Below are 12544 nucleotides of genomic sequence, written 5' to 3' on the forward strand. Positions count from 1 at the left end.
TGTGTGTGTGTCTATTTTCAGTAGAGACAGGATTTCACAGTGTCAGCCAGGCTGGTCTCAAACTTCTGACCTCAAGTGATCCACTTGCCTTGACCTCCAAAAGTGCTGGGATTAAAAGCATGAGTCACTGAGCCTGGCCTGTGGGTGGCACATATATTTCTAATTGCTGGATATAACTATAACTGAATTCCATCAGCTTTGCATAAAATGTAATCTGGACTTATCTCTGACCTTATCCTCACACCAACTTACTGCACCCCTTAACTCAGAAAAATCAATAGTTGATGATAATTCTTCTAGATGGTTCATAGGGTTATCATTGTGAATAATCATTGCACTCAGTGATGTCTTCAGGAATGACTGAGATAAACTAGAAAGCTTACCCAGCTTGCTATGCTTTTGAGCTCTTAAATCTGCTTTAGATAGCTTTTCCATATCCTAGCTTGTATGCGGTGTCACTTTTTGCTACTGTAAGTATTTTTGCTTCTACGAGGTAGCCACTTTTACAAACTGTTTCTAAATAGTAGCATGCTGGCAAACCAATTTCCTAAGGCAAAGTCTTAGTTAAGCGTAAACAGTGCTGATTGTAGGCCTGAGGCAATCTGTCTCATTTAAGATACGAACTTGGGCTATATATGTGGTTCTAAATCTAAAGTTGTCTTAGTTTGAAAATAATGCACAGATGCCTATCGAAAAGAAATGTCAGACTCTATGATGTTAAGTCTCTGCAAAGGCTGCTAAATAATTCTAAAATTCAATTCCTGGGCTCATCAGTTGACCATTTACCAGCTCTCATGTGAATTAGCAAGAAAGATCAAATATACATGACCTCAGTTGTACTGAGCAGTTGCAAGAACATTTTACAGAAACTCAGAAGAAGTTAGAATAAAGAAGCCAATCAATAAATCAATAGAGCACTTTCAATCAACTCAGCCAATGAAATTATTTTGATAAAGAACATTTTTAAGGGAACAAAGCAAACTTATGACAATACACTAGGTACTAGTAATCTTTATACTAATGGTATCATTTTCCAGCAAATTTAAGGCTCATTCTGTCTTTGGATGCACGAGCACATACCTTTGAACAAGTGGCAAAGGAAGGAAATTGAGGGTGGAAGTCATGTCCAGTCCGCAGTCCAACATAATGGTGGTTGATTTGAATTTGAGCACATTGCATGGTAAGGTTGGGTGCCCAGACAGGCAATACTGAAAAAAAAAATGAAATCACTCTGATCAGTAATCAAGAAGTTTACAAAGTAAAGTGAATTAAACAACAGTGACCGTCTTCTCTCATGAGGCCAGTGTGTTAAGTTCAACTAACTTTCTACGTGGTTTCCTCCCTCTAACTGCTTGGGGACTACCTTCCCTAGCAGTTCAAAATACCCAAAGTCTCAGATCACATCCATCTGTCTTTTCACAGGGTGCCAAGCTATGCTTTATGCAAGCCCAGTTTTAGATGGGCCACAGTTATTCAAAATAGAAGGTTTCAAGGCTAAGGGTATCCATTCCGTTTTCATAAGACACTGGCAAATTCTCATTTTCCCCTTTGTATGTAAGTACTGTCTAAAGCTGTAGATGTCAACGAAACTCTAAGCTGGACACAAACTGTGCTCTAGGTTTGGTTTTTTCCCCTTGTAAATAAGTGACCTTCCTCAAAGATGAACTGGTTAGAAAGGTTAACAAGCATGAGTAAAGGTTTATGCTCAGTCTTGTAAGAAGAAATGACTCAAAGGACAAGTGACTTCCCTGACGTGCAGACACTAGGCAGGAGTGTGAGAACCTACTTCTAGCCAAGCAGGAGTCTCTTGCCTGTGGCAGCAGAGCTCAGAAGTCAAAGGGGCACAAGCCACCGTGGTGTCTTCAAAGGAGAGTGAACACAACACACAGACCGAAACATTTCTCATGTTCTCCTCAATGTCATGGGAGTGACAGATCTGCCACACTGAAAACTATCTATATGGGATGTGCTCTGCCACTTTTAATACTTCTATTGCTGTTCTGAAGAAAAGAAATGGACAAAGACCCTTTTCCCAACTTTTAAAACCCTCCCTTGAGCAGCAAAGCCCAGAAAACAAAGGGAACAGTGTGCTGAATCCACCAGCAAGTCCATTCTCTCCTTTTATTATTATTAATTTTTTTGAGACACTCTCGCTCTGTCACCCAGGCTGGAGGGTAGTGGTGTGGTCTTGGCTTACTGCAACCTCTGCTTCGCTGGTTCAAGCAATTTTTCTGCCTTAGCCTCCCAAGTAGCTGCGATTGGAGGTGTCTGCCACCATGCCTGGCTAACTGTTTTGTATTTTTAGTAAAGATGGGGTTTTACCATGTTGGCCAGGCTGGTCACTAACTCCTGACCTCAAGTGATTTGCCTGCCTCCTCCGCCTCCTGAAGTGCTGGGGTTATGGGCATGAGCCATGGCGCCCAGCCCTCTCCTTCTGATTTAAGCATAAGGAAAGCACAAGTGGGAGTGATGCTCCACCCATGGCCAGCCCCCTATGGCCACAGTCACTTAGGCTGTCTTTCCACGTATTCCAGGTATTGTTATTGGTTCTATCTTTCAAGCGGAGGAATTTTCCACTTTTCTACAGAGGACATTACAGGAACTAAAGATTTCTGAAAACTGCATGTTCTAAAAATAGTAAGGCCGAGAGCCAAGAAGTTGTATTTTGCAAGCTTTTCCTTTATTCCAAGTTTACGCAGGATGGTATTTTACCAAACCAAAATTCACAATTCATGGTCTGAAAAGATACAAGGTACTTATGATGAAAACAATAGAAATTATTTCAAACTGCAATTGTCCTGAAGAAGTCTTTTTTTTTTTTTTTTTTTCTTTCTGAGGCGGAGTTTCGCTCTTGTTACCCAGGCTGGAGTGCAATGGCGCGATCTCGGCTCACCGCAACCTCCGCCTCCTGGGTTCAGGCAATTCTCCTGCCTCAGCCTCCTGAGTAGCTGGGATTACAGGCATGCGCCACCATGCCCAGCTAATTTTTTGTATTTTTAGTAGATACGGGGTTTCACCATGTTGACCAGGATGGTCTCGATCTCTTGACCTCGTGATCCACCCGCCTCGGCCTCCCAAAGTGCCGGGATTACAGGCTTGAGCCACCGCGCCCGGCATCCTGAAGAAGTCTTAAGATGCATGATTTTGGCAATTACACTTTACATAAGTTCCTTCTTTGACAGGTACCAGAATTACAGAAAGCTTTTTCCTCCTAATTAAGACAGAGATGTTCCTAACCTAGCTTCCATGTGTCTCCCTATTGCTACTGGTCTTTATTCCAATCTAAGAACTGTTTGTTAAAGATAAACTATCTCAAAATGAACACACAGCATCATGTTAAACTTGCTCTAAATACAGCAAACGTTCTAGTAAAAGCTTTCCTATATTTTTCCTTTTGAAAATAAGAAAAAATCAGATATTCAGAAAAGCATGGAAGAAAATAAAATGAAATGCATTTAACAGTCATTTCTGAGTGGGAAAATTATTGTCCAATTTTCTTCTTTTGACTTTCTGTTTTCCAAACACTCAGCAATGAGCTTTTACTACATTTTTATAATCAGAAAAAAAATATTAAAACAAAACAGAAAATCGGCTAGGCATGGTGGCTCACACCTACAATCCCAGCACTTCGGGAGGCCGAGGTGGGCAGGTCACGAGGTCAAGAGATCAAGACCATCCTGGCCAACATGGTGAAACCCTCCCCCTACTAAAAATACAAAAATTAGTTGGGCGTGGTGGCAGGTGCCTGTAGTTCCAGCTACCTGGGAGGTTAAGGCAGGCAAATTGCTTGAACTTGGGAGGTGGAGGTTGCAGTGAGCTGAGATCAGGTCACTGCATTCCAGCCTGGGCGACAGAGCAAGACTCCATCTCCAAAAAAAAATCCAAAAAAAAAACCCAAAAACAAAAACCCCAGAAAATTTAGCCAGCCACACTGAATGACAAAATCTTTTTTTACCTTCCTCCTTAATTCTAAATTATGGAGGATAAGGTACACCAGAAAACAGAAGAACATGTAAATTTTTTAAAAAGCTGATGCTCAAAAGATTTCAGCAAAATAAGTTCATTGAAAGGCTTTACATTTGTTACCGTCCTTAAAGCCCAAGGGCCAAAGAAAAGTGAGGAATGCTTTCTAATGGTTACCACCAAATGGAACAACATTTTCAGAGCACTGACAAAAGGTGCCAGACCTCAAGCTCATTTGCCTTATTTCTATGGATGAGAAGGTTGAGCTCTACCCAGTTTCAGCAGCTTTTCTGGAAAGAGCCGAAGACACATAGCGAGGTCCCTCTGACTCCAACGATCCCATTCATACTTCGCAAACCGCCCACCATGGGTCAACTGAGGGCATGGAAGCACAGAGTGGCTGCCTGAGGTTCACACACACATAGGTGCCTGCCAAGAGCCCAGACCCTGTGACCTCCAGTGATGTTCTTTGTACAATTCCAGTATCCTGCCTCTGTCACCAAGCAGCATATCATCTACTGAGGGTTATGAGACTAAGGCAGAAAACAAGTAAGTAATTATGGAAATAAAATTAACAAGTCACACCAATCTGATTAGTTTTTATATTCCATCTTTTTCCATATTTGTAAAAGCTGTAATTTTAGTGTTCGTACTGCTCTGTGTGTTGCTTCCACTCTTGATGACTACTACGTTTTCCTTATGTTGCATCACCCTTCATTTTTACTGGTCTAAGTCAATATACCATGGTTGGTTTGGTCATTCATTCCCTCATCGTTGGAACACTGAAGGTTGTTTCCTGTCACTCTGCTATTACAAGCATGGCTGCGGTGATCACTTTAGTGCGTAAGTGATTTTTCCATATTTTACTGTTTTTTAAGTTGATTCCCAGAAGTGGCACTAACTAGGTCAAAAAAAATGAGCATTTTATGCTTTCAATCTGCTGCCAAAATGCTTTCCAAAAATGACTGTACTTATTTATAATGTCATTGGTAATATATCAGATCTGTTTCACTGCTTAAACCCATGAGCATTATATTCAAAGCCATTTAGAATCTGTACCAAAATGCAGCTATCACTATTAGTAGCCATGTAGAGGTAATTAAATGGCCCTAACCAAGGAAAGTTAACTACTTGATAAGCGGCTTTAGTTCTGAGAGACAGTTTGGTGAAATGATATAAAGTGGGAAGTCTGAAGTTGAGACTGCCTGGGCTCAAATCCTGACTGTGCTCGGTGTTAATGTGTGATTTGAGGAAAGTTAACTTTCAAGTGTAAGGTGCAGTCATACAACCTAGCCTTGCAGCAGAGTTGTTGTGAGGGCTCAAAGAATGGGTACAGTGCCTGGTACACAGTAAGTTTTATAAAATCATTAAGGCGTTGAAGAGGTCATCTAAGTATGAAAGGAGTAATTTATGTTCTACAGTGGCATTCACTCACATCTTAAACATGTGTATCCCCTAAGACTAGGTAAAGTGAATGAACTGTTTTATAAATATTTCCCATTTTGCTAGCTTGCCCTTCAGGAAGATAGATACACTAGTAAGTACAGAATAATCTTTATTTTTTCCTAGCTTAACAAGCACATAGCAATGCTTTCATGTTCATTTTATTTCTATTTAATTAAAAAGCTACAAGTTTTTCTGTGATCACAATCTACAGCTGGCTCTCCATATTCATGGCTTCTGCATCCACAGATTCAGCCAACTACAAAGGGAAAAATATGTGAAAAGAAAAAACTACAAATAATAAGATACAACAATACAACAAAAGTTATATAAATTTTAAAATGCAGCCTGGGCATGGTGGCTCAGGCGTGTAATCCCAGCACTTTGGGAGGCCAAGGCAGGCAAATCACCTGAGGTCAGGAGTTTGAGACCAGTTTGACCAATACAGTGAAACCCCGTCTCTACAAAGATACAAAAATTAGCTGGGCATGATGGCAAGAGCGTCTGTAATCCCAGCTACTCGGGAGGCTGAGGCAGGAGAATCACTTGAACCCAGGAGGCAGAGGTTACAGTGAGCTGAGATTGCACCACTGCACTCCAACCTGGGCAACAGAGCAAAGCTCTGTCTCCAAAAAAAAAAAAAAAAAAAAAAGAGCAATGTACTACAACTTACACTGCAGGCAGTGACACTGTATTCGCTGTTATCCCCTGTGGGTATGGAGTGACCACTCTACTATCTGTATTTCCCTGTTTGCCTTTTTTTCACAGAGTGAGTGGAACCTGGTTTTGAAAGTTACATACAGTTAAGATTATTTATATTTTTTGAATAAAAATTTTATCAGTTATACTTAGTATATGTATTTCCCATTCTGCTATTTTCATTAAAAAGCTTTTATTGTGGCCGGGCATGGTGGCTCTTGCCCATAATTCCCAGCATACTGGGAGGTCAAGGCAGGAGTATAATTTAAGGCAGTAGTTTAGGCTAGCCTGGGCAACACAGTGACACCCTGTCTCTATAAAAAATAAAAAAATTAACCAGGTGTAGTGGCACACACCTTAGTTCTAGGTACTTGGGAGGCTAAAGTGGGAGGATCGCTTGAATCCAGGAGTTTGAGGTTAGAGTGGGCTAAAAAAACTTTTATTTATGGAAAATTTCAAACATTTACAGAGTAAGAAAAATTGGTATAATGAACTCCCATGTATTTATTACTCAGGTTTAACAACCATCCACATTCTGCCCACTTCATTGCTGTTTTCTTTTTGATATCAACATATTTCTGCAGAACCATTATAATGCTGTTCAACCCATCTGATCTCTAAAAATAGTTTCTTAAATGTCCTAAATTGGCCTTTTATTCACAACTGGAAAAAAATAGTCCATTTTCCTAAATATCCTAGCACAACTGATTAAAGGTGATTCATGTTTGTTAAATTATTCTTGGTTTATGACACCTAAACATCCTATAATAGTCTGAATTTATGTCTAATTTTTTTTTGCCCAGTGGTCTATTTGTCCTGGTTTTTCATGTTTACACCTTACTGTATTTTCAAATAAGCTAGAGCGTCCAAATATACAAGTAGCAATGATTATCTTTTGGTTATTGATTTCCAATTTTATTGTGGTAAGAAAATAGATTCTATACATTAATTGTTAGATTCTGGCAGATGCTTGCTTTGTGGCTCTGTACACTGTAAAAGTGGATTTTTACAAAAGGTCCAGTATGCTTAAAAACGGAAATTCTGTATTCTAGTTGTACATAGAGGATATAAAGTTTCTCTTATATCCTTACTTGAGTCCTAGGAGAAAGAAAACTTGTCAATTTATCTTTGTAATTCTGTCAAATTTTGCTTCATATATTTTCAGGTTACATTTCTGTACCTAAGGGTCACGGTTGTTATATCTTACCAGTGAACTGTTTACCATTATGTAATAATCTTTGTCTTAATATCTATTTCTAGGTTTTTAAAAATTTTACATATTTCATTTTTTTTAAGAGATGGGGTCTAGCTCTGTTGCCCAGGCTGGAGTGCAGTGGCACAATCACAGAACACTGTAGCCTTCAACTCCTGGGCATGAGCAATCCTCTTGCCTCAACTTCCCAAGTAGTTGAAATATTTCTAAATAGGTTTCTGGGTTTATTTCTAAATCATTTAGATATATCCACTTTTTTCCTTTGGTGAATCATTGTCTAATGAGGTTTTTTAAAATAAAATGTTATATATACACAGTTAAAAATAAATCAAATAGTTTTCCAAACTATAAAAACTCAGTCCTCAATTCCCAAGTTTGAGAGGCAGCTTTTTTGACTCTGCTAGTTACCTTTATATTTTTCAATAATATGATACTGTTATTTCTTGGTTTTTAAGTTTTAGTTATAATTTTTCTTTGTTTTTATTTTTTCTTCTGATTCCCTCAGATTTAATACTATGAAAACTGACCACAAGTTGAAGATTTGACTTTTAAAATTTTTTTTTTTTTGAGACAAAGTCTCGCTCTGTCTCTGAGGCAGAAGTGCTGTGCTGCGAACTTGGTTCACTGCAACCTCCGCCTCCTGGATTTATGCTATTCTCCTGTCTCAGCCTCTCGAGTAGCTGTGATTACAGGCATGTACCACCACGCCTGGCTAATATTTTGTATGTTTAGTAGAGACAGGTTTTACCACTATTGGCCAGGCTGGTCTTGAACTTGTGACCTCAAGTGATCCACCCACCTCGGCCTCCCAAAGTGTTGGGATTACAGGCCTGAGCCACAGAATCTGGTCAAGTTGAAGCTTTAATGTTTTATAACCAAGATATGTACAACAGGATTCCCTATCATGTTCCAATGCACATGAAGACAAGTAACAAATTTCTTGCACTAGATGGAAGTAATTTCAAAGAAAAAAGAAATTAGTGTAATAATACAATGCATTGTTCAGTCCCATCATTAACGCACTGTTATGATTTAATTCTCACTGTTGTTGTTTTTCTCAGTGCTATGTAAATAAAAGATAGACATGTCTTAATCATATTTGAGTCAATGAATTATTTAACTTTTAAAACAATTATTTAATAATATTTTAATCAATTTATTTGTTCACGAATCCTTCTTCTATCCCCTGTCTTCTGAGTTCAACTCTCTTCTTTCTGAAATACAGACCTGAATATACCTCCTTCAGTGATAGCACTAAAATAGTGAATTCTTAGTTACTGTTGGTCTTAAAGTTTCTTAACTTTACTTCTTAACAGTGATGGTACTGGAATTACGGGGCAGCAAATTACCTTAAAACCCCAAAGATCCTAATCCAACTGTCTTCTGGCATCTATTGTTGCTGGGGAGAAATCTGCTGCCAGTCTAGCTGGTGTTTTAAGCCGCTATTAAAATATTCTCTTTGCTGTTGGTGTTCTGATCTTTCACAAAGATGTGCACAGGTATGAGGTATGACTTACTTTCTTTTTGGTTTATGCTTCTAACACATAACAATTCGTCTTTCGCAAAAGTGAAAAATACTGTCAGCCATGATCACTTTGAATATGGCCTCTCTCCATTCTTTCTAGTTTCTACTTCCGGAATGCTGATTAAATGCATGTGGTAATGTTTCATTTTATTCCCCCTTCCCTGTGACTACATTATCCTTTCACATTTTTTTTTTTTTTTTTTTTTTTGCTATGTATAGTACATTCTGGGTATTTTCCTCAGATTTATCTTACGTTTTGCTAATTCTTTCTTTAGTGGTGTCAAATCTGCTATTTAATCAATGGGTTAAATACTGAAATTTTCTTTCCAGTGACTATGTTTTTCAAATCTGGAAGTCCTCTTTTCTTATTAAAAACAGCATCTCATTCTTTTCAAAGGTTTGATTCCTTCACATTTGCCTTTAAATCATGTTGACATATTACAGAGTCTCCAAGTTGTGTGATTTTCTGAAGTTCTTGGTAGTCTTATTATGTCTACTCATCCTAACTCATGGTGGATTTCAGATCCTTTAACGGTCTGCATGGTGAGCTCATTTCTGGTGGGGCTTTGTGGAAATTCTGAAGGAATTCTATGAGGAATGGGTTGGGGCAGGTCCCCAATAAATGTCACCATTTTGAGACCATTTTATATTGATTTCTCAGCTTAAATATCTGTACTGTAAGGGGAGCATAAACATCAGGCTGTCAACACTCTCAAAGCACTGGACTAAGCTCCTTGCAGAGACAAGCTTCCTTACAGACCCCAGGAGCAAGCAAAAGAAATTTTTCTAGTACTTTTTTCACTAATGTATATAGTCCTTGGGAATTTCTTGGTTATTGATTTTGAAATACGCATTTTGAATGTTACATCTATTACTAACAAGATTAAATCATATTATGCTAAGGTTTCAGCAAATCTAATACTTTAAAAATTGGCTATCCAGTCAGGCATGGTGGCTCACGTCTGTACTCCTCGCACTTCGGGAGGCTGAGGTAGGTGGATTGCCTGACTTCAGAAGTTCAAGACCAGCTTGGGCAACACGGCGAAATCCCATCTCTACTAAAATGAAAAAAATGAGGCCAGGCACGTTGGCTCATGCCTGTAATCTCAGCACTCTGGGAGGCAGAGGCAGGTAGGTCACTTGAAGTCAGGAGTTCAAGACAAGCTAGCCAACATGGTGAAACTCTGTCTCTACTAAAAACACAAAAATTAGCCGGGCGTGGTGGCACATGGCTGTAATCCCAGCTACTTGGGAGGCTGAGGCAGAAGAATTGCTTAAACCTGGGAGGCCTTGGAGGTTGTAATGAGCCAAGATTGCACCCCTGCACGCCAACCTGGCCAACAGAGTGAGACTCAGTCCCAGAAAAAAAAAGTAGCCAGGTGTGGCAGCATGCACCTGTAATCCCAGCTACTTAGGAGGCTGAGACAGGAGAAATGCTTGAACCCGGGAGTTGAAAGTTGCCGTGAGCCTAGATCATGCCATAGCACTACAGCCTGCACAACAAGAAATTCTGTCTAAAAAAAAAAAATCAGCTACCCAAACAAAATGAAAGCCAGCCAACTTTATCTCATGAAAATCTTTAAAAGCAGTATAAAATACTGAGAACTGCATAAAAAATATTTGACAAATTAGTAAATTTGGCAATTTGGTAATATGACAAATTCAATTTTACTAAACTGACTTTGGGTAACAAGTCTGTTTTTTTGCAAAAAGAATCATGGACTAAAACATAACCTACGTTCTTTCCCCTAGTCTTGTTTAAAGTAATTACAATATGCATAGTTATTATGCTGTGCTGTTTATTAGGTATCAAACACTCTGTAAAAACCTTATATTTTAACTCCTATAATCCTCCCAAGAATGTCATGAGGTAGGAATTATTTTTTCATCTAACAGACGAAAAAAATTAGGCACAGAAAGTATAAAACTTGCACATGATCCCAAAGTTGTAACAAAATGTGCCGGGACTTGAACCGGGACAGTGAGCTCCGGAATCAGTACAGTTAGCCAACACAGTATACACACCGTGCTACAAAGAAAGAAAGGAACTATCAGAGACCTAAACGGTTATTACTATTATTATCTTTTGTAGAGGTAGTACACTCTAAAAGGCCTTATTTTGAATTGGTAAGAATGCAGATGACTGTGTATCTAGTTCTGAACAAAAAGAATTCGTTAGCTAACTGATGCAATAAAGCAAAGGTGCCAAGTAAATTAAATTATAAATTGCCCTGCAATCCATCATAAGCAGTAATTTTCTTCTGTTGGTTTTCCTTTCCATTCAAAAACAGCGAGAAGATTCTTAGTTTTGCTGCTGAAACTGCCTTTTATTTATCCATACTGTAACCTGAAACTTCTAGGCTGAGTTGATGCCAACAGCTCTTTACTGTTGCTTGAGAGAACTACACAGTCATAAAGAAACTGCTTTTTTTTTTTTTTAATATGCAATAGTGTTAATGAAATAAGTTGTAAATGCTATCACCAATTCTTTTCACTTTTCTATTCAACCAACCCATGTATCACATCATCCAATATCTCATTTGATATCAGCATAAAGTATTAGTTCTAACTTTGCTGATACATTGGTGTTAGCCTGAATGAATCCCTAAATTCTATGGGTCTCAAATATCTTCAGCTGATAAATAAGGAGATCTAACTAGATTATTTTAACCTTTCTTTTAACACAAAAATGTCATTTCTCAATATTCTACCATTTCACAGGGTTAATCAAAACTCCTCTTTTATATAACCTGTCACCAACACGTTTGTGACATTGTGCTCTTTAACAATTGACTTTCTGGGCCAGCACAGTGGCTCATACCTGTAATCCCAGCACTTTGGGAGGCCGAGGTGGGTGGATCACCTGAGGTCAGGGGTTCGAGACCAGCCTGGCCAACATGGCAAAACCCCGTCTCTACTAAAAATACAAAAATTAGCTGGGCGTGGTGACACATGTCTGTAATCCTAGCTTCTTGGGAGGCTGAGGCAGGAGAAGAGCTTGAGCCTGGGAGGTAGAGGTTGCAGTGAGCAGAGATTGTGCCACTGCACTCCATCCTGAGCTATGAGACTCTGCCTCAAAAAACAAAAAAAAAATTGACTTTCTGAAAATGTAGAAAACTATACAATGCACAAGCTGTAACTAATTTCAAGATCACCTAGTCTAAATGCTTCCTTTTTAAAAAATCTTTTATTATTTTCTTTAAAAAAAGTTTAAAATAGAGACTGGGATTTGCCATGTTGCTCAGGCTGGTGTTCAATTTCTGGGCTCCAGTGATCCACCAGCCTTGGCCTCCCAAAGTGTTAGGATTACAGGTGTCAGCCAACATGCCCAGTCTAAATGCTTCTTTTAAAAACACGGAACCCTGTTCTTCCAGAGCTTGTGAACATCACTGCCCCAACACATCTGAGTGTAAACATTCACTGCCATCAAAAAGTGCAGCGCAGTAGGCGACACTCCATGCCTTAACAGGGCATATAAGGTTCCTGGAGGGGCAGGGAGCATCCCTACCTTATACTACCCCATTCTGAGATGCTGGCTTCCACTGAGCCAAATTTGCCTAATTTGGAGGCAAATTACCCCTGCTAGGAATTTTGGGCCAGGCCCGCCAACCATCAGAATTCTATAAATACATTTCAATTTTATTTGGTAATCTTTCACCTTCTTCTACTTTGTGTGTTGATTCCGTCTCACAGGAGAGCTG

General features: G+C 39.0%; 1 protein-coding gene across 2 annotated transcripts in view; it reads right to left on the reverse strand.

The window, feature by feature from the left end:
• The window catches only part of INTS9 (integrator complex subunit 9), a 122660-nt gene that overhangs the window by 89226 nt on the left and 20890 nt on the right, over positions 1-12544 (reverse strand). Inside the window, exon 2 of one of the 2 annotated variants that reach the window (XM_032265376.1) lies at positions 1081-1208. The exons of the other annotated variant lie outside the window; for it this stretch is intronic. Coding sequence (XP_032121267.1) covers positions 1081-1208 — 128 coding nt within the window. The remainder of the gene's footprint in view (positions 1-1080; positions 1209-12544) is intronic. 2 annotated transcript variants of the gene reach the window in all.

This window comes from Sapajus apella, unplaced genomic scaffold, assembly GCF_009761245.1.
Source record: "Sapajus apella isolate SASKATOON/1434 unplaced genomic scaffold, GSC_monkey_1.0 scaffold150, whole genome shotgun sequence".
In the NCBI taxonomy this organism is placed as follows: Eukaryota; Metazoa; Chordata; class Mammalia; order Primates; family Cebidae; genus Sapajus; species Sapajus apella.